This window comes from Dipodomys merriami, unplaced genomic scaffold (assembly GCF_024711535.1).
Source record: "Dipodomys merriami isolate MVZ:Mamm:240054 unplaced genomic scaffold, mDipMer1.0.p SCAF_2, whole genome shotgun sequence".
In the NCBI taxonomy this organism is placed as follows: domain Eukaryota; kingdom Metazoa; phylum Chordata; class Mammalia; order Rodentia; family Heteromyidae; genus Dipodomys; species Dipodomys merriami.
This window is the reverse complement of record NW_027203381.1, coordinates 13,899,368-13,922,390: the sequence shown is the minus strand read 5'-3', so window position 1 is coordinate 13,922,390 and position 23,023 is coordinate 13,899,368. Positions and strand designations below refer to the sequence as shown.

Genomic DNA, 23,023 nt, shown 5'->3' with positions numbered 1-23,023 from the left:
GGGGGAGAGGACTTCTCTATTTGAAGCATTCCTCAAAACCTTGCCTCACAAATACCTTCAGAGCCTTACAGGGTCTCCAAACTTTATCTCCCTTAGGAATTCTGTAAAGCTAGATACTACGGGGAAAGGGGGTTCGAGGGGGGGGTGGTAACTGGGCCAAAAATAAAAGAAGTGGTAGAGGAACTTCAACAGTTAGGACTCCAGCCAGGAAAATTCCTTTGATAATCAGCCACTAGCTTTACCCTGAAGCAAGCTGGAAGAGTTGAAAGAATAACTTTTTATTTTAATTTTTCATACAGGAAAATGGCTGAAAGACATTATCTAATGTAATAATCCTTAAGAAAAACTGCAAGAAATGAAAGCGAGAACAAAGATTTTTAGCCAACGCTTGCCTTCCACTTTCACGCACAGTATTTCCCTTTCATGTTTGTCCCCTTTAAATTTCTACTAAGCCCCAGCCAACTCTTCCACCCATGGTCCATACACAGCATTACTCAGTGAATAATGCTGACAGCAACCACATCACTTCTTCTGACTCAAGGTCAAGGGTACATATTTATAACCTAAAACTCCCAACCCGCTCCTCAGTCTGACTCAGTCATGCCACTGTCTGGCACTCAGTCGTTTTGATAGAAACAACAAAAAGTTAAGAGCTTAAAGAGCAGAAATGTTCACTGTATTCCTTATTCCCTTTTCCATGAATAAGTGTACAACCTAATTGGGGCAAGGGGGAGGGAGCTGATCAAACCCAGAGCTTCATACATGCAAAACAAATGTTCTACCATCTTGAGCTCCAGCCCCAGTGCAGAAACACTTCCGATATATCAAAGAAACTTCTGAATCCCAACCTTAAAGCATTTGAATCTAGACGCCATTGTAATAAGGAGCCTTAGTCAACCATGTCCTGTGATCCAACTTCTGAGGACCCAAAACTCAGAAGCTGACAGATCAAGCTTTTTAGTAGATGAGCCTTTTAAAATACAAACTACATAAATATTTACCTCTGCTTTTTGCTTCCATAGGAACAGGAAGTGATAGATTGCTCAACGAATGTGATGATTAAAACTTTTTAGAAATGCAACTTCATGAACTTTCAAAGTTTATGAGCTGACATTTCTCTTCAAAGGGCTTTTCTTCCACGGAGCCTTCCTGGTTACACATCAAGGTTTTGTGGAAATTTGAGCACCAGAGCCGGTGGTGATGGGAGATTTTCATTTATTTGTATGCATCAGTCATGTAGAAGGGGAAGTGATATTAGCCTTGTGTTTATGAGCTGCATTAGAAATCTGAACAATAGCAGACCTTTAACGAAACAAAAATAAAATATGAGTCAACAAGATCTTTGCCAAACAGAGGCCCCAGGACAGCCTGGGTTAGCCTTCTGGGAATCCCACTCCAATAAGCACAATAAAAGCAGGACGTGCCTCATTTCCTCCAACCGCTCAACATGCCTCTCTTGGAGATGTTTGTAAATTTCCTTCCTCTACGCATCAGTTTGGCAAACTGTCGTCATTTCTTTGGGGTAATAATATCCTGTTGATGTCTGGGTAGGTCTGTTTTTGAGTATTACTTCCATATAATGCATACAGTTTTAATATTATTTTTTACCACGAAGAAGTAAATTATTTTTCAACATCTGAATACCTTTCCTATACGATTGGAAGCAATGAAGGGCAGGAAATTTTAATAGAATGCTAGTTTTATTTTTGGATTTACAACCTAGGTTTAGGTAATAAAGCAATTTTAATAGCCAAAAAAAAGCCTTCTTTGCTCTTTCAGAGGCTAAAAATATTTACCTATGCTACTTTAATAAGGTAAATGTTTTCATTCAATTCCTCATGCTGGAGTTTGGAAATTTCATATACTGAAAGTGATAGCTTCATCTGATTAAAATACGGATGTGAAAATAGAGACTGGCGTTGCCGGATAAACAAACAGTACCCAATGTTTTCAGCACAAAGTTCTAAACTCATTCCAGAAGTTCTCAAATAAAGCATCAATTCAGTCAAATACACTGAACGATTAAAAACTTCAAATAGTTAACATTTTATCAAAACTTTTTTTAGTCAGTCATGGGGCTTGCACTCTGGGCTTGGACTCTGTCCCTGAGCTCTTCAGCTCAAGATGAGCACTATACCACTTGAGCCACAGAGCCACTCTGGATTTCTGGTGGTTATTTGGAGATAAGTCTCAGGGACTTTGCTGCCGGGGCTGGCTTTGAACCGCTATCCTCAGATCTTAACCTCCTGAGTGGCTAGGAAAAGGCATGAGCACCCGGCTTACCAAGATTTTTTACAAGTATTTAGACCTCAGAATGTACTTCTTGGCCTTTTATGATTACCAACTTAATTAAGAGAAAAGTAGTTCAGATTGACACAGTCTTTCTTAATTAAGAGAAAAGCAGTTCAGATTGACACAGTCTTTCTGGATAAGAATCTAATAAGAGCCTAGATGATCTGCCTCACAAGCACAAAGACCTAAGTTCAAATCCAAGCAGGCCAAATGAAGTAAATTATATATATAATAAATGACAAATACATATGATATATAAGTATATGATATATAATGATATTAGATCCACAATAAGGCTTTTATAGCTTAATCAGAAGAGATAAAGGTATGGAGATATACATATATTCCTCTGTAGTGATATATACATATGTATGTGTGTGTGTGTATATATATCTATATATATATGGGTGTGTGTGTGTACATGTGTGCATGTATAGGTTAGACAGAGATAGATATGTGTACCTGTTTTAAGAATGACAGAACAGGAAGGACATTTTCAAGACTGCTTGACTTCTGCTTTCAGGACTGAAATCAATGAGTCCCAAATCAGTGTTATTTTCTTTTGATCATGGTTTGGAAATAGCAGAACGCTAGTAGTTTTTGAAGGTGAACATGAGGCTTGATTCTACTCTTCTTTTTATTTTGTTTTTTTTGTTGTTGTTGTTGTTTTTTTTTGTCGGCCATGGAGCTTGAACTCTGGGCCTGGGCGCTGTCCCTCAGCTCTTCAGCTCAAAGCGAGCGCTCTACCACTTGAGCTACAGCGCCACTTCCGGTTTTCTGGTGGTTTATTGGAGATAGGAGTCTCACGGTCTCTCCTGCCCAGGCTGGCTTTGAACCGCGATCCTCAGATCTCAGCCTCCTTGAGTAGCTAGGATTACAGGCGTGAGCCACCAGCGCCCAGCTTCTTCTTTTTCTTCTTTTTATTTTGTTATGTGCTGGAAAATGTTTTCAAAATAAGGAGTTGAAGGAATAATGAACCGCCAATGAAAGCCAGGTGGTCAAGGGGCTCAGGTGTCTAATCCTAGCAACATGGGAACTGAGACCTCAAGGATTCCAATTCAAAGCCGAATCCCAGGCAGAAACGTCCGTGAGACTTCATCACCAAAATAACCAGCAAAAGTCAGGCTCTGCGTATGCCTAAAGTAGTAAAGAAATAGTCAAGAAGGCTAAGTAAGCATGCTGGACACTGGTGGCTCACACCTAGAATCCTAGCTACTGAGGAGGCTGAGATCTGAGGACAGTGGTTCAAAGCCAGCAGGGGCAGGAAAGTCCATGAGATTCTTATCTCCAACTAACCACCAGAAAACCGGAATTGGCACTGTGGCTCAAGTGGTAGAGGGCTCACCTTAAGTTGAAGAGCTAAGGGACAGCACCCAGGCCAGAGTCCAAGCCCCATGACTGATCAAAGAAAAAAAGGTAAGCTACCCTAAGTTCAATCACTAGTACTGTCAAAAAAGAAAAAAAAAAGATATTAAAAAATATAGTGCCATAAGAATCATACTAAGGAATATTCTAAAAATTCAGAAATAAGAAAGATGAGAAGAAGTTCTAAATAACTAGTGAGAGTTCCACCAGCAAATCCATTACTGAGCAGAAGGGACAGTGAGGGAGTGATGACCACTGCTGAAAGGCATATTAGGAAAGGCAACTGCCTTTGATCATCATCAAGTCACTGACTAATGTAACAAACTGGGAAGCTAACTGCTACATCTATCATCAGGTAAGTCCCCTGGTGAAGCAACCAGGCCACCACTTTAGGATTTCAATTGGGCAGTGGTTCCCTTAATGGGTAAGCATTTGGCCTATGCAAATGTTCACAAATCTTCACCTGACAAGGAGAGACTCAGCCACACCAACTGTTGGAGACTTCAGATCTCTCCCTAGTTCAGTAAAAGAAAACTTCCTTTACTTGCCTGGCAATTCCCCAGGGCTCTAGGACCACGCCTCTCTGAAATCTAGGCTTGATAAAGAGTAGAAGACAAAGAGCTCATTTTTTAACACTGTGCTGATCTTGAACCTTTCCAGGCCTCAGCTTTCTGCCATTTATAAAAAATCAACAGCACAACTCCATAGAAATGTCTAATTCCACAACACTTTAGGTACCACACAGTCTGTGTGAGTGATTCAGACTATGCTTTATCAAATGGTAAAACAGTCTAGTTTTCCTAGCCAATATCTATTTTTGAAAAACTTTTCAAAAAGTGCATAGCTTCTCATCATTTTTCCGTAAATATCTAACTACTCTAAAAGCTACCATTTATACTATAAATTCATCCTTCAGTTCATTAAAGTAAATTTCCATGACTTCCAACTATAAATTTGGAAAATGCAATTACCTTTAATAGCTTTAAAATGATTTTACTTTCTCCTATTAAAAAAAGAACTACTTGCTCCAGAAATAACATTACAGAACAAATAACAGTTCATCTCAAAATTTTAAGACAGATCCACAAGCAGAGTTCTTCTTTCTCTACATAACAAGTCCTAAGTTTTTTTTTTCTATTTTTTTTTAATTTTTATTGTCAAGGTGATATACAGAAGGGTTATAGTTACATAAGTAAAGTAGGGAGTGTATTTCTTGTCCAACTTGTTACCCCCTCCTCATTTTTCTTCTCCTTTCCATTCCCCTCTTCTCCCGCCAAAACCTGTACTGATCATTTCCAATATACTGTCTTGTGGTATCGCTGTTGCATTAGTTCCCCCTTTATCCTTTGTCTCCCCATTTTGTTGTTCCTCTTCCCTTCCCTAATTCAGATAAACATATATACAAAACCCAGTGTACCTAAATCAAATACAGTGACAACAGGGGATAAAACATGGGGGGAGTGGGGGAACACAAAAGAAAAAAGAAATCACATAGTACATGAAAAACAACAACAAAGAAAAACCTCTTATGTCCATGTCTTGGAGTTCATTTCACTTAGCATCATCTTTTATGGTCACAAATACATAGCTATTGAGATATTCTGCTCATGTGCTAGGATTATCCTAGACATATACTATTTATTACAAAGAGGGGAAACCATGGGACCCATGTTTCTTTGGGTCGGGCTTACTTCACTTAATATTATTTTTTCCAAGTCTTTCCATTTCTTTACAAATGGGGTGGTGTTGTTCTTTCTGATGGAAGCATAGAATTCATATAGATAGACAGATAGATATAGATATAGATAGATAGATAGATAGATAGATAGATAGATAGATAGATAGATAGATAGATAGATAGATAGATAGATAGATATCACATTTTCTTGATCCATTCATCTACTGGGAAACATCTGGGTTGGTTCCATATCTTAGCCATGGTAAACAATACTGCCATAAAGCCATAGTAATCAAAACAGCTTGGTACTGGCACAAGAACAGACTTGAGGACCAATGGAATAGAACTGAAGACCCAGAAATTAACCCACAGACCAATACCAATCTAATCTTCGATAAGGGAGCCAAAAAAAAAAAAAATAGGATGGAAGAAAAACAGCCTCTTCAGTAAATGGTGCTGGCAAAATTGGTTAAACACAGAAAACTTAGATCCTTATATATCATCCTGCACCAGAATCAATTTCAAATGGATCAAAGACCAGATACCCTGAAAACATTACAGGAAGGAATAGGAGAAACTCTAAAATCTTTTCATTCTCTTTGAAACCATATATGCAAGAAGGGTTTCAGGCCAGTGTTAAGGGTAGCCTGTTAACACTAATTGAGTTAGCATAAACATATAAATCCCCTGGGTAGAAGCCTGGTTTTTCCTTCCTATTCAAGACCAAACTATAATCTACAAAGATAAGTAAAGACTATGTTTCACATAGATAAGCTCTTGATATGTATTCCTCTTCTGAAAGATCAAAGATCATTCTTCAAAGACTGGGTCTCTCTTCTATCTTCCATCTCTCCTCACATTTCTCCTGTATCTTTTCCTCTAGGTTAATGTTCTCTGAATATTACCAACTTAATGAATGCTTACATTTGCCAAACTATTGTGATGGCATCCTGTGGTGACAAGAAACCACAGAGATATGATGGTACCAAGGGACATAGTCAGCAGACTCCATTACTGAGCATGTGTGAGGAAATCTGTGGTGTGGTGTGCATACACATACGCACATGAGCATGCACACAACTACCACCACACACACACACACACACACACACACACACACACACACACACACACACACACACACACACACACACACACACACACACACACACACACACACACACACACACACACACACACACACACACACACACACACACACACAATCACAGTGCTGACCAGTATCCACAACCAAGTAGAAGACCTGAAAATCAAACTGGTAAAATGAGTGAGAAAATGATGATAAATACATGAAATAAATCATTACATATAAAACTTTCAGAAATACATTAACTGCCCATTGCCCATACTTCCACTCAGAACTGGTTCTGAAAGGCCCACTGGGATTAAATATCTTCGAATACGAATGTTGTGCCAAGGAACCTTAGTCCTGAATTTTTGGAGAAGGAATTTTGGGTTTTATTGTCTGTTAGGAATATTATCTATTTTGGGCTCTACTGGGATTGGGAACTCATGACTTTGTACTTGCTGGGCAGGCTCCCTAGCTAGTGAACCATGCAGCCAACCCTTTATGCTTGTTAGTTTTTAACAAGGTCTCATTTTCTAACAAAAAAGAAAAAAGAAAAGAAAAGAAATAGGAACTAGTCTGAACAGCAAATTTCCTATTTATTCTTGTCTATCATGTATTGCTTAGCAGGGTCTCAACAACTTTTTGTCAAAACCGGCCTTCAATTATGAGCTTCCTGGTCTCAGACTTCCAGGATTACAGATAGCAATGTGTTTTTCTTTTCATTCTTTTTTTCTTCTGATATGAGGTATAAGGGGCTTTGAACATAGGCCTGTCTCCCTCGACTCCCCACCCCACTCCCACAACTGATAACTCTACCATTTGAGCCAAACCTCCATTTCTATCTTTTTGCTCATGAATTGAAGATAAGAGTCTCTTGGATTTGTATGTCTGATTTCACCTGGAACCAAGATCCATTGATCTCAGCCTTCTGACTAGTTAGGATTATAGGTGTGAGCCACAGGTACCTTACTTTGTAAATGCCTTTTCCAAGTAGAAAGGAACAAATTCAAAGAGAAGAAAAATATAATTTTGTAAAAGGGCACTTGGGAAGTTATAGCAAGGCACAAAACAACTATTGTGACTTTCTATCTTTTATGGTTGTTGCAATTTTATATAGTTCACGTTTTAACATATAAAGCTTACAAACTCAATTTATGGTTTATTACAGTATTATTAACAAAGCAGTTGGATATTAATTACATGCTACAACACACGCCAATTCATAAGCATATTTAATCTTTGCAATAGGACATTAATTTATTACTTTTTTGGGGGGTGGGGGGGTCCAGTCGTGGGGCCTGAACTCTGGGCCTGGGCGCTGTCCCTCAGCTCAAGGCTAGCTCTCTACCACTTGAGCCACAGTGCCACTTTCAGCTTTTTTCTTTTTGCTTATGTGGTGCTAAGGAATCAAACCCAGGGCCTCAGGCATGCAAGGCAAGCGCTCTACCACTGAGCCACCTTCCCAGCCCAACATATTACTTTTTTTAAGGATGAAAACCTTAGCAAGATTTTTTTTCAATGCCTAAATTCAAAGACAAACTCATGAGGAGTTTTGATAATAGAAGACACTTCAACCTGGTGTCACCAACATTTAATATAAAGAATGTTCCTCCTACCAAAAACAAAAAGTTAAAGCACCAAGGAAAGGCAGGAAAGTTTGTGAGAAGGGAGCAAATAGAGTCCATCGAAGGAAAAGAATACAGAGCACAAAGTTCACGAAAAGAAGTGAGCTCCCCGAGCTGAATATAATTAAGGTTCATCCTCTGAAGACAGGATTCAGAACTCTCAAAACTACCACAGTTCCCCCATGCTGCTGATCACATATATGGTATATAACATGTGAGAACCGTTATATATTACAGACTGTGATAGACAATTTGGTCCAGGAAAGTTAGAATGAACTTGTGACTTTAAATGAGCATCATTATTCCACAATACTGTGAATTTCCGGAAATTATGTAATCACTTAATCACAATCAAAAAAAAAAAAAAAGAACCTCAGGGAAGGGAGGGAGGGAGGGGATGGTAGGGGGAAAACAATGGAGGGGGTAACAATGTTCAAGAGGAAGTGTACTCATTACCTCACTCATGTAACTGTAACCCTCTGTATAGTATCTTTACAATAAAAAAATTAAAAAAAAAACTACCACAGTTCAATCTGGCCAACCAAGCAACTTTGGGGTGTATATCTACCCCAGGAGACAGGAGAAATTGGTGAGCAATTAAATTAGTCTCCAGAGTTAAGAAGGAAACTCCTCAAACAGGGAGTATGCCTTAACTGAATTTTGAAAGATAGGAAGAATTTTGGAAGAATGATGTGGCCAAAGTCTGATGCTTGAAGAGGTCAAGAAGTAGCGAGGCTACTAGATATGTCACTAGGAACTTGAATGTCTTTGGAGAGTGTTGGGGAAACAACACAGAAACTGTGCTGTGAGCAAGCTGCATTATACGTCCTTTGCTGCAGGTTCTTTCCCTTGGCATAAGATGAAGAAATACAGGTCAACCTCTTAAGGATGAAACCATGTGATGCACCAGTGAGCCAATCAGTACATGGCTCCCTAGACAACCCATCCCTCTAACCTCCTGCCTGAGTGAGTGACTTCAGTGAATTCAGCCAAGAAACCACTGAACTGGACTCAGCAAAAATATCTGAGCTACATTCAGATGTGTGAGCAAATGAAACGGTATTGTTTGAAGACACTATGTTTTAGGAATATTCACAATGCAGCAATAGATACCTAACAAAACTGATGTTGATTTTTGGATGCATGTATGACACAAGGGGCACAGAAATCCTGGATACATTCTCAAGGGTTTAAGAAGTCAGAAAGATAAAGCCTAGTGCCAGTGGCTGGTGCCTATAATTCTAGCTACTCAGGAAGCTGAGATCTGAGAATTATAGTTCAAAGTCAGCCGGTGAAGGAGAGTCCATGAGATTCATCTCTAATTAACCATCAAATAAAGCTTGAAGTGAACTGTGGCTCAAGGGGTAGAGTGCTAGCCTTTAGCAAAAGACATTAGGGGATATTCATTAAGTTTCAGTACCAGGGCACGCACGCGTGCACACACATACACACAGAAAAAAAGTCAGAAAGGAGTATGTCTCTATATGCAATGAAAAGGCTAACAAGATTGTCAAATTAGGAGTAAAATACAGAGGATTTTGTGAGCACCTCACAAAATACAAGTGTACATACGCTTCAGATTAGGTGTGAGCAATAAATCAACAGGAGTTCCTCCTCAGACAGCGTAATGAATCTAACCAACGAAGTGTGAGAATCTAGGCCCTAACAGCTAGACATTTCTCAATCTCTTCTGTTTATATTTCAAAGTTTACTATAACCAGTAAATCAAAGCTGAAAGCCTACAGTAAGTAATCTTTTACATAGGTATTCAAACATCCATTATTCTCCAAATAATACTGTTTGGCTGGTCCATCACTTATCAGAGGTGATTCCATCAGCAAATGGGGCTTGGTGAAGTACTTGGTGAAATAGTTCGAATGCCTGCTTCCAGACTGAGATCTTGAAACTCACCACACTTACTCTTCAGATGCAAAAATGTCAAATGACTTCTAGAATGAACTGTGTCTCACCTACTTTCCCAGTAATACAAAGATCTTTTCTATGAAACAGAAAGTGATTGATTAAATGTAACTAAGTACAGAAAACTTAATGTCTATGGAACTTTCTCAAATTTCAAAGAAAACCATTTCGAAGACTGTAGCAAGCAGTTGGCCAACTCTATTAAAACTCCACACTGGAGAATAGAAACAAAAAAAAGGAAAACAAAGTAGTCACTCACACATTCAGAATGTGAAATGATGGGGGGGGGGAGGCAGGGAGGTTGGGAATATGACAAGATCGGCAAAGAGACTGAAAATAAATGTAGATAAATAATGTAGTCAATCTCTAGTACCAATTTTTTTAAGCCAATTGATTTTTTTTTGTGGGGGTTGGGGGTAGTCATGGGGCTTGAATGCTGGGCCTGGGCACTGTCCCTCAGCTCTTCAGCTCAAGGCTAGTGCCCTACCCCTTGAGCCACAGCACCACTTCCAGTTTTCTGGTGGTTTATTAGAGATAGGAGTCTCATAATCTTTCCTGTCCGGACTGGCTTTGAACCACCATCCTTAGATCTCAGCGTCCTGAGTGGCTAGGATTACAGGCGTGAGCCACCGGTGCTCGGCATGTATATATCTCTGCTGCACATAAATACATACAAAATTTTGAAAAGACTAAAACAGTGTGCATAGGCTTTAACCTGTATGTGTGTTTTGTGACTTCTCACATCATGTTAACCTAGAGAAGTATCACCATGTGATTTTTTTCCCCTCTTACTGCAAATTTACAGCCATTCTAGCATGAGAAGTAAAAGACAAGGGTAAAACCTAAACTCACCACATTCTGAAAACTACTAGTCCGATATCTTTAATAATGTGAAGAATGAAAAGGGATAGGGTGGTAGAGGCAGAACTGGATATCATGAAAGTGAATCCCATCAGCAAAACAGCAACAACCTGAACCTCCCAACACGATCATGGATCTCAGAAAAACTTACAATGTTCTCTCCTGCTGAGAGGCCAGCACACCACTGCCTTATCTCAGCTTTCAAACAGATAGGCCTTCAATTATCTCTGGAATACTTTGGAAATTTTGAGAAATAGCTATCTGGACAAATTCCTAACTTTACAAATTTCAACTTCGTAACAGGGAGCACTGACAAGCCACAGTGCGGTAACAGCCCTACTGCGTATGTGTCTCACTTAGTGCTGAACTGAGATGTTCCGGAGCCTTCTACCCTTCTCAAATGTTCCTGCTTAATATATCTGTAACCTCATCATCTCCTCAGCAGTTAATTAGCAACCATCTCCATTGATGCCAGAAAGAACCTGAGAAAATCCAGGTGTCATTTCCCAACTACAAAGGCAAGCTGTTCAAAATATTCTTTAGAAAATATCAAGTATGAACTGCAATTCCTGGACGATTCAGAAAAAAAAAAAAAAGAGAAGAAGAAATTAGAGGATTTAATTTCTTCCTCTACATTCTATCAGGGAATTGAAAATTCAGTTTAGTGCTCTAAGAATCTTCTTTGATCCCTCTACCTTCCCATCCCCTGAAGACATCTCTCCAACCTTCACACACACACACACACACACACACACACACACACACACACACACAAATGCGTGCATGCACACAATTGAGAGCAATATTGTGAATGAATAATTCAAACCTATGAAGCTACCTAAAGCGAGTTATTTCCATTGAAGAGCAATAAATTTGCTTCTCTAACCAATATAAGGACAGTGATATCACAGAAATGTCTCCTGGGATCAATTTATCCTGTCAAACTTTGACCTTCTGAAGACAGCATCATCCGTGGCAGCTTATCATCCCAGCACGGATAAAGCACTGTAACATAAAGCTTGTCTGTGAACACACTGAGTCACTTAAATAAAAAGCAATATGTTTCACTTCTTCAGCTATATAAATATAGATATGTATATATAAAAACAAGCATCATCCCACATCCACATATATATGGCATGTGCACTCGGGGAGGATCGATGATGTTTATAGATGTCTATATGTATTTATATAGAGATATACATAGGCTCCCAAGCAAAATGTTCGTTGTTTTTAAATTCTCTGATTTTTGTTGGTAACAGTTATTTCTTGTTAACCACATAGTAAATATGAGACTATCACGTTATGTAAGCCATGCAAAGCTGATCAAGTTGCATCTCTTTCCCTGAACAGCATAGTCTGTGGATTTGTAAATGAAGATGCAACTTTTGAACAGAAATGCACATGCAGCTTCAGTAATGAGCGAAGAGTTGGTTGAGGAAAATGGGATCACACCTGGAGTGATGACAGGTGAGGGGGGCTGCGGAGGAGGCCTTCCACATGAAGCACAAATCAGAACATGATTTCCAGTACTGCTCCAGAGTTGTATTCCTATCACCAGTTAGCCATAAAATCTATGTTAAAAATGTATATGTTACTATGTAATTGCTGTTCTCCATCAGCTCTACAAATCTGAGACATCTCTTCACTCAGCCTCTTCACAATCCAGAGTCTAATTGTCCAGGTGGTAAACTACCTGGGTATTTTTTTTTCCTTCTCTCATACTTCTTATTTAATGTCTGTGCTATGTCTTAGTGACAAGGCAGAGAGGGTCAGAAAGATTGTGACAGCCCTACCAATCAGCATGGCTCCTGACTAGGAATTCTGGAAGCTCATTTCTTTGGAGAGATTGCAACAGCTGGTTAACCATTTTCCCCATGAAACAAAAATAAATGGAATTACCATTTCCTAACAATAGATTATAACGTCATGCAAAAATTATGACAAATCAGATTCAAGTAGGAGAGGGAGTATTTTTAGCATGGAAATAACCTTCTTGAAACAGTTACAGTAATGAAAAAAATAATGAACTTAATTTATTACCTTAAAAGCACGTTATGTAAATGTTATCTTTCTAGCTTCTAGTAAAGTATAACACTTTGATTTATATTTCGTATCGTACAATAATCTTAAACAGAGCTGCCAATAAGCCTCTTTACTGCTTTGCAACACCAAAAGCAAACTGTCCACATGAAGTCAAATTTTATAATGTAAAAACCACTTATTTCCCACACATCTCCTCCTTACCTTATCCTCATATCAAACCCCAAAACTGCTGGCATACTCTCGACTCTATGTCTCTAGCTTCCCCATAGCGAGCTGATGGATGAAGGCCATCAAAAGATGGCCTTCTGCTAAAAGATGTAGACTATTTTAATAACTCCTCTACCCTTGATTAAGTATGACGTACGCTGCACTCATGAGACATAAGGTTAAAAAGAAACATCTACCTCAAAATTTTGCTGAACGCCTCCACCACTAGGATATTGTCATCTTCTTTTAAAATTATTATTTTTTAAAGTCTAAAAGACTATTAAGAGATTGCTACCAACCTAAAGCAGTCTATCACATCTGTGGCGTCTAAACATGTCTACAAGTTTTCTGGCTTTAGACTTCAGAACTCTCAGCCGTCAAATGGAAATAGCTGGCTTCCCCAAACCTGGAGAAACAAAAGGAAGTGCTTGGGGTTTTAGCCTCTAAGACTGGATGAGAATGAAAACCAACAAGCTGGTAGTTGGGTCTTTCATAAGGCTGGTTTTAGGAACCCCGAGGAAATCTGGAGAAAACTGAGAGGACCAGAGCAGTGATGGCAGAGGTGACAAGACCCGAGACTTCCTCACTTCCTCTAGCGCCTCCTACTGGCAAAAGCTCACACGGAGGACAGGTAGGCAAGAATAAAGGCAGCTTCCCCAGCATCATAGAACATAAAGAGCAGGTTTGGCACTTGCTGAAGTTCAACTTGTTAAAAAACTATTATATGGGGAAGATGTCTACAGGAGGTCTGTACTCATGATTCAGCGAAAAAATGACTTTGGAAACTATTTTCACCCCAACAGAAGACAAGTAAGACTCTAGCATCACATTTGACAGGCATGTAAAAATAAACTATTTCTGAACTTGAATGTCGAGACAGAGACTGGAGAAGAGATCTAAGTGTATATTTAATGCAATAGGAGCTACAACAATATTGAAAATTCATTAACAAAGCTAAAATCTGTATAAATTGGAGAAAACATATTAATGATAGAAGTTATTTTAGAAGACAAGGAAAAATAATAGAAGGAATACTAAATACCAAATGAAAATACATTCTACTATAAGTAGTAATCATGAAACATCTAGGTGTGAGAAATTACATGATTATATTGTGGAAATTTTCAGCAGATCTTTCTAGTTTCAAAACGATAGAAGTAAAAATAAAAGAAAGTTAAGAGCAAATTAAAATGGACATTAGAGAAAGTCTTACTTCCAAGTATTGCAAGTATGAGAAAAAAATCTCACTTCAAAGACCATCAAAAATTCCCTAATATCATTTATTCAGAGACCAAAAGAGTAAATAGTTTTTTTAATTTAATTTTATGTAAAGATGCTGTATAGGGGGTTACAGTTACATGAGTAAGGTAATGAGTACATTTCTTGTCCAACATTGTTACCCCCTCCGGTGTTTTTTCTCCTACCATCCCTTCCCTCCCCCACCTCCCCTGCTCCTGCCCCCACCCCCCTCCGAAGTTGTAAAGTACATTTCCAACATAGTGTCCTGTGGTTATCATTGTTGCAATGGGTCATCCTGTGTCCTCATTTCAGTGTTTTGTTATCACCCTTTCCCTCCCCAAATTAGGTAACTGTATATATAAGATGCAGGGTATGAAAATCAAGTACAGTAACAACAGGGGATACAGTAACAACAGGGGATATACCATAGGGGGAAGAACATACAAAAGAAACACACACACACAAATCACATGGTACATTAAAAACAACAACAACAAAGAAAAACCTCTTGGAGTTCATTTCATTTAGCATCATCTTATATGGTCATATTACATAGCTTTTGAGCATTTCTGCTCATCTGATAAGATTATCCTAGATTTATACTAATTATTGCAAATAAGGGAAACTGTGGAACTGATATTTCTTTGGATCTGGCTTACCAGAAGAATAAATAGTATTAAGACACAGAAACTATACTATTTCTTTAAGTCCCACACAGAAAGAAAAGCAGAAATAGCTAAAAGAAAAGGGAAATAAAGGTGACATCGATCAAGATATATTGTATTTATAAACTACTTTTTTAAATGCCAACTCCTTTGATAATTGCATAAAGATAATTTTAAAAATCAAACAGTTAAGTAAAATAACTTTCCAGAAAAAAGGGAAGAAATATAAAAGGGAATTCAATCTCTTGCCAATTTAAATAACAGTTCTTGTTATCTACTGTATACAGAAGAAAAAGTAGCAAAGTAACCATTCCAAGATAATATCACATATCATAAAACAAAAGATACAACCAAATTTTCAGTCTGATAGAAATACAAACATAATATAAATATAATATAACTGAATAAATATAAATATAATATAAACATAATAAAGAAAAGCAACTGCAAAATGCACACATATTTTGACAGGCCTTACCAATTTTTCAATCGTAAATACAAAAAGATAAAAATAAAACTGTCATAAACACAAGTTTAAGTAATCTACAAGTACATGCGTATTTTAAATTATGTAGGTATGTGCATACATCTCTCTGTGTGTGTGTGTGTGTGTGTGTGTCTACATGCAAGCTACCTGGCATTACAATTTATTCACTTGTTAACCATTCAGAGAGTTGGATGTTTTGGTTTAGGGTCACCATTGAGTTTTATATTCAGAGCCTTACATGAGCAGACGCTGCACTACTGCAGACACCACCTCAGTCCTTTTGGCTTTAGTTATTTTAGGGTCTTGACCATTTTTTTGGTTGGGCTGGCCTGAACCACAACCCTATTTATGCCTCCATTTGCTGAGCTGAGAAAACACAGGCCACCAAGCCAAGCTGATGTGCTGAAAAGAGTTCTCCCAAATTTTTGCCTACATCAGCTTCTCAAGGAGCTAAGATGATAGGCCTGCACCACTGTACCTAGGCTTAAGACAGAATTGTTTTTTTATCTTCTTATTTTTACTTTTCAGTATTTCTAAAACAGTTCATTCAGCATACACATATTTCTTTTTTTTTAAAAAAATCTCATTTTTGAAAAACAGCCCAAGGGAAAACATTCTTTTATGATATGCATGCCAGACAAATAAGAAAAGTTTACTTTGCATAAAATTAGACTGATGAATACTGTCAATATTTCAGTTGTTGGAGTGCATGTAATGGTCAGTTGTTTACATACAGCTATCTGAAAATTTACACTTAAACCTCCATTGAAATTCTGAGAAAAAATGCTGAAACCAATCTCTCTCCAACATCCACATTTAATACGTTTCAATTTTTTACATAGAAAAGTTCAGGCATGTTGTTTTCTGCCTCTACAGTGCAGAGACAGACATGGTATGCAATTGAGTACACGGAAGAATGATTAGGTCTCCTTGTAAAATACGCAGAACAGAGATTGGTTCTGCGGCACGTCATGTTGGCCAAAATGGTTTTCTGTAATGTTTACAGACAGATTACTACTACATGGTATTAATAACTAACCTACTGATTAAAAAAACCTCATGTTTGTATTGTCCTTGAGAACTTTTCATGTACATTTCCAATTCAAAAAAATTTAATACAATTATGTACTACTAAGAAGAGTAAAAGTAGATGAATACCATATTCTTCAAACATGCCTGCATTTTGTTTCATGAGAAAGGAGATGTTTTGCTAATAATCTGCAGATACATTTGAATCAACCTTTTCTTCAAATGAGCTAGCTGTTCTTGGTCAAGAAGATTTGTTATTGATTAGCACAGATCTGATCAACATTAGCTTTGTACCTTCACCACTACAAAATAAAAATCCATGGATGGAGGAGTCTCACCAGAGGTAAGGTAACCATCCCTTAGGCTAGATCTGGCTCTCAGCTGGGTTTCATAGACCAAAGCACTACTGTGGTGGTCATTTGGCAACTATAGGCCGGAGAATAATTTCCCATCTGGTGTGCAGCTCTGAGTATCCCATTCAAGGACTAGCCTCTAAAAGTTTAAGAATAAAAAGTAGCCAAAGGACTGTGAACAATGGTCAATTATCTAATTAGCATTTCAAAAGGCCGTGATAAAAAGGAATAATACTCTGAGGCCCACAACTCAAATGAACAGCTGTGTGTGACAAGATCAGTTAATTAAGCTGCAGAACTTCCCAAGCCCACCGCCTTTCACCTTTCTCACTCTTCCTTTCTCTAGGTCTTCCTCCATCTCTCCCTTCCTCTTTTGAAGCTTGTGTTTGTGTGTGTATGTGTGTGCGTGTGTGTGCGCGTGCATGTGCATGTGCGTGTGTGTGTGTGTATGTGTGTGTGAGAGAGAGAAAGAGAGAGAGAGAGAGAGAGAGAGAGAGAGAGTTTGCGCTTTATTCTAGAGATTGGCTATATTCCGTTGTCTTGTCTTGTCTTGTCTTTCCTATTTCAGTTTTTAATCTTCCTTTAAATTGCTATGATGTTAGCTTTCCTTAACTATTAAGTATGACTTAGAAAGTAGTGTCTTTTGTTTTATAAAGATGTTACATGTTCTAATAAACTCTAAACCAAGTGAGCTGACATTTTAAATCTCAATTTATTGACTTTACTTTGATGTAACCTTTATCTAAAGGTCAGTGACCTTCCATAATCTATCTATCTATTGATTGATCGATCGATCTATACACACACACATATATTCTTCCCATAATGGAAAAATACCATATTCTGATACACACGCACACGCGCACACACACACACACACACACACACACACACACACACACACACACACACACACACATTCTTCTCATAATCGAAAAATACTGTATTCTGAAACGAAAGGCCAAGTAGAGATTCACAGTTCCTCAATTTTACTTTGCTGCTTGGCAGAAGAGAAAAGCAAATTTGGGGGCTTTAGTCATGGAAGAAATCTGAAATACCTTATCTGAATTTCCTCATCAATTCTAAAAACCATGTGTAAAATCAACCCCATTGAAAACGAGACACAGTGAAGTAATTCCGGAAGAAGTGAGTTTCAAACCAACACTTTTGACACCTGAGGCCAAAGAAGTCCCTTCCAGTACAACCTTCCGAAAGTAATTACACTAAGAACCCAAGATGCAGACCACTGACTCAAAGCTTATACTTGTAGTAAGTGACTTAGAGGTTGAACAGCTCCATTCATTTCTTTTTTTCTCTCCTTAAGTTTAAGCCACAGTCTAGATGCTAGAATTCTGTGATCTGTCTACATCAAGGCTCATCCCAGTTTCTTGCAGGAAGAAAATGAGGGCAGGAGGGGGAAATATCAGTCCTGAATGCTGATAACTGTAAACACACCTTGAAGGTACAATGACACCACTATCAATATTTGACTCACAGGTCTCTATCTTAGGATGTTTATAACTCACAAATAAACTTTGACACTTATTGTCCATAATTACATTACAGTCACTTCATCAAGTGACACAATATCTTCATGCACAGAGGGAACGGATGTCACTTCAGGAAGCATACATTAAAAAGTTCACTTCTTTGCACACGTAACAGGACTAACTACTAAGGAATGCAGCTGTTTGGGAAACTGTTATTTTGTCTCCTCAGGTGTGGAGCTCATCTGGCATCCCACACCATGTGGGATGAGGTTGGTCTTGGTTAATTCTTTGTCTATGAAGAGCCATGAACTAATCTAATCGATTTCAGGAAATGTTCTTCTGCATTGAGGGCCTAGGACTTGTCCATCCAAAATCTTTGCAGAGATCCAGGAGCAGGAGGTCCTTTCATTGTTTGCTCTGCATTCCTTTGGGATAGGCAGAGAGTAACAGAACACCAGCACATGCCAGGAATCAGATCCTACCGTGTGCGTGCGTGTGTGCGTGCGTGCATGCATGCGTGTGTGCGTGTGTGTGTGTGTGTGTGTGTTTGTGTGTGTGTGTGTGTGTCAGTCGTGGGGCTTGAACTCTGTGCCTGGGTACTACTGTCTCTCAGCTCTTCAGCTAAAGGCTAGTGTTCTACCACTTGAGCCACAGTGCCACTTCTGGCTTTTTCTGTTTATGTGGTGCTTAGGAATTGAACCCAGGGCCTCACGCAAGCACTCCACCACTGAACCACCTTCCTAGCCCCAGATCCTACTTTATTCTAGGATCATGACCCATTCTTCCACAGCAGTGTACCTTAACCTTGGCTTAACCCCACAGAATCCTCTGGAGACTCAAATAAACCTCAGGTTCTTTCTTCCCAGCATACAGATATACAAAGTATATACATTTTGGGAACTTTTTGGCCATAGAATCCAAATCAAGACCTTTGCTCTAGACTCCCTCTATCAAAATGCTACAAAGAGACTATCTCAGTCTGAAATAAATTTCACTCTAGAAGCCAAGACAAAGCAAAATGGCAACCTCCTCTGTTCTTATATAGAAAGGAGAGTGAGAAAACAGTTGACCTTAGGCATGTATCCCTCCCTCTGGCAATGGGGCCACCCAGTCAACCACAGAGGCCCTGTCATTCTACTGTGGACCCTTACAGCAGTAATGACTCACAAGGAACACTATACCTTGACTAGGTTATCCATCACCATGTCCGTGGATCAACAAGGGTTCACTGAAGACAGGCAGCAGTGAGAGGCCCTGGAAGGACATTGTCTTAAGGAAAAACAGTAAGAAATTGTTGATATGATACAAATGAATCACCTCAAAGAATAAGAATTACTTTGGCAACAGGACAGCAAATTCATCTCCTCTGGTACTTCTGAGCCCTATAAATACCATGGATCACTGGAATTCATCAGAATTCATCACTGCAAAAAGCTCCATACAAATTCAAAAAGGTAGTATTCCAAACCGAATGACACTGAATGAATGAGGTATTTTTGTTCTCTAGATATTCTGAGTACTAGCACTCAAAAGTATATCTCCATGCACACAATAAACACTCAATAAATATAGGCTAAATGAATGAAAGATAGAAATTATTGAAGACAAGTTCCTTTTAGGAAGCAGATGTGCATTCAACTTGAAAAAGGAAAAATCTAAGAATATGTTTGAGATTGGCCTCTCCCAAGATTTCCAATTGCTTAGATAAAATTAAACCTGGAAAACCAAAAGAAAAAGCTATGAAAGCACACAAAATCATATATATATATATATATATATATATATATATATATATATATATATATATATATATATCACACTAATTTCAGAAGAACAAAAGGTTCAAATCTGACTACTCCAAGAATAGCAACACAGGACTGAGTAACCAGTTAGAACAAAATGGTCTGCCAGTTATATATATGAATATATATATGAATATATATATGAATATATATATAAAATTATCGATAGACACACCATCAGTATAAACTTACTGAAAGGAGTTAGAACTGACTTGAGCTCCAGTAGACTCCTTAGCCAGTGCAGAGAAGAACTAAGTTACTATTTAAAGATAACATTGAAACTATTTGGCTAAATTTTTTTTAATTTAATTTTATTTTAAATTTTTAGATTTTTACCAAAATTTTACTATTTTACCACAAATATGATCACATGATAAGTAGCAAAGAGCAAGAGGGTTACAGTTGAATGTCACCCAAGAGTGTCATTTCTCTTATGGGCAACTCCAAAATGCTTTCTCTCTAGTCATATATATGTAAGTTGTATGTTATTTTTTGCACAGATGTGTCTGGTAAGTGATTTGGTTTTGGTAGAGAAAGTCTATTTGCCAAAAAATGAGTTTTATAAGTTCACCTTTCTCTATGAGTTTAGCACAAAACTTCAACACACCTTGTCATAATCTAATCCTCTCAGGAACCATCAACAGCATATTACACATCTGTACAGTCAATAAAATCTGGAAAAACTCAGCAATTGAAACTTCCTTCAGAATTATCCACTATTATTAAATTATTAGGTATTTTCTTTTTAAAAAAATCTTTCATAGTCTAAGATGTTTTGAGGCAATATTTTTAAAAAGATGTAAAAAATCACATTTAGGACACAAGACTGGATCTACGCATGTTTATTGGTTGAAACAGAAATTCAGCAGCATAAAAAAATACATAGAACTGGCTTTATTTAGCATCAGTGTCAATAAAGGAAAACTTGTGACACTAAGCTAAATTTCTCCAAGAAATGTGTATTCCAAAATTACTGCGGCACTTCATAATTTAAAAATAATTTAAATCAGTAATATAAGGTGATCACTGCTGTTTCCAGAATCTTATTTCACATTTCACTGTTTTTATATAAATCTGATGTCCTTATGGCAATAAAATCTCACTCTTCAACAACAGAAAAATAAAAACACATGAAACCCTCCTTTTAGAAAGTAAGTCATTTAAAACTAAAGACCTTATTCTTTAGACTGCTAATTTTCACAATGTTAAAATACTTAGCTTCCTGAGGACTTTAGAACTACAGAGTTTAGATTTTCTCAGCCTCTCAGGAGTAGTAATTCCATCTTTCACTTTACTATGACATTTCACCCTCAATATAGTATGGATCATTTTAATCTTATGGATCATTTTTTTCTCTAGTCAGAGAGATATAATGAGAGAGAGTAAAACAGAATGAGTGAGAGACAGATAAGAAACAGAGAAAGGAGACAGAAAAGAGAAGGAAGAGACAAGGGTAAAACTTACTGTTACGATTTCTCATTCATTATACCACATAATCAATTTATTCATCACATTTTTTTGTTGCAAACAACAACAAAGTTAACATGTATTGTTTTAGATCAACTTTCAAGGCAATCTTACCTAGATTTACTTCCTGCTGAGTTAAATCTCTGCAGGGACTCTGAGTAAAATTATCACTGATGTTAGGAAAGAAAAACATTAACAATTTCATGATGGCTACAGCAACACGTTTCTAAAGGGAAGTACACTGCCAATGTTTACTCTTGCACAGACAGAAGGGAGACTGTCAATAACATACAGAACTAGGAGGACATGCAATATTTTAAGTATCTAGAACATCCTATAGCTCTCAACATTCTCATTTCTGCGTATTATGCTGTGACCTACCCTCAGTAGCACATATACTAGAACTCAGACTTACAAAAGAACCCTTCCACAGAGCTCTGGGTTGCCAGGCACCCAGGAAAAGAGACTGCTGTTTCCCAGATATTACATTAATTTCGGAAGAACAAAAGGTTCAAATCTGACTACTCCGAGAATAGCAACACAGGATTGAGTAACCAGTTAGAGCAAAATGGTCTGCCAGTAAGAGGCAGACACTTTGTCACGATGATATTAAATATCTGTTCATCCAGTGCAAAACAAAAATTGTGTAGAAATTGTCAAGACCTGTACAAAGACAGTACACGCACGGAAAACTGGGGAAATAAAGCAGGTGATGGGAGAGAGAAAGTCTATTCGAAATCAGAACTCTGCTGTGCATATCTTGGCTCCATGCTCTTTAGGTTTATTTGCACACTCTTTATAGAACGGGTGGGGGTTGGGATCCTCAGCGGATGAAAGAGTTATTTATGAACAGACGGGACACCAGGATGGGGTGGTAAGAAAGCTATGGAGGAGTGTCTGGACTTGTGGATAAAGGAGGAAGCAGACATATGGGGAAATCTATATAGAAGAAACAGAGAGAGTGAAGGAGAGGCTAAAACAGGCAGATGGCTGGACTGTAAAGGAATAGCATTAAGCGGGGGCTCTAAAGAAGGGGAGGCGGCCCTGGGAGGGGGAATAACTAAGGGGGGGAAAAGAAGGTCAGGAGGTGACTGCTTGCAAAGTTTTTTAGAAGTTGCAAAAACTAGATATAGATAAAAATATTTTTTAATATATTTCAAAGCCAGGAGGAAAGTAAAGCAATAAAAAAAAGGACCCACTCTGAAAAAAAAAAATACTCACATGAAAAGCAGTGTTCCAAATTAACAGCAACAATTTTTTGACTGAGGTGTGAAGAAATTAGACCTAATAAAAATTAAAGGTGTAGGGAGAGGTCTTCTTGAAACAGTCTATGAAACGTCCACTAGATTGCAGTGCTACTCCCTGGTATATTCTGGGCTAGGGAGGGGGACATCTGTAGCTCTCTCT

At 38.1% G+C, this 23,023-nt stretch overlaps 1 protein-coding gene across 7 annotated transcripts in view; it reads right to left on the bottom strand.

Moving 5' to 3' along the window:
* The window catches only part of Tcf4 (transcription factor 4), a 355,777-nt gene that overhangs the window by 278,191 nt on the left and 54,563 nt on the right, over positions 1-23,023 (bottom strand). The window contains exon 1 of one of the 7 annotated variants that reach the window (XM_070029082.1): positions 1,002-1,020. The exons of the other annotated variants lie outside the window; for them this stretch is intronic. Coding sequence (XP_069885183.1) covers positions 1,002-1,020 — 19 coding nt within the window. Of the gene's footprint in view, positions 1-1,001; positions 1,021-23,023 lie in introns of those variants that run through there. 7 annotated transcript variants of the gene reach the window in all.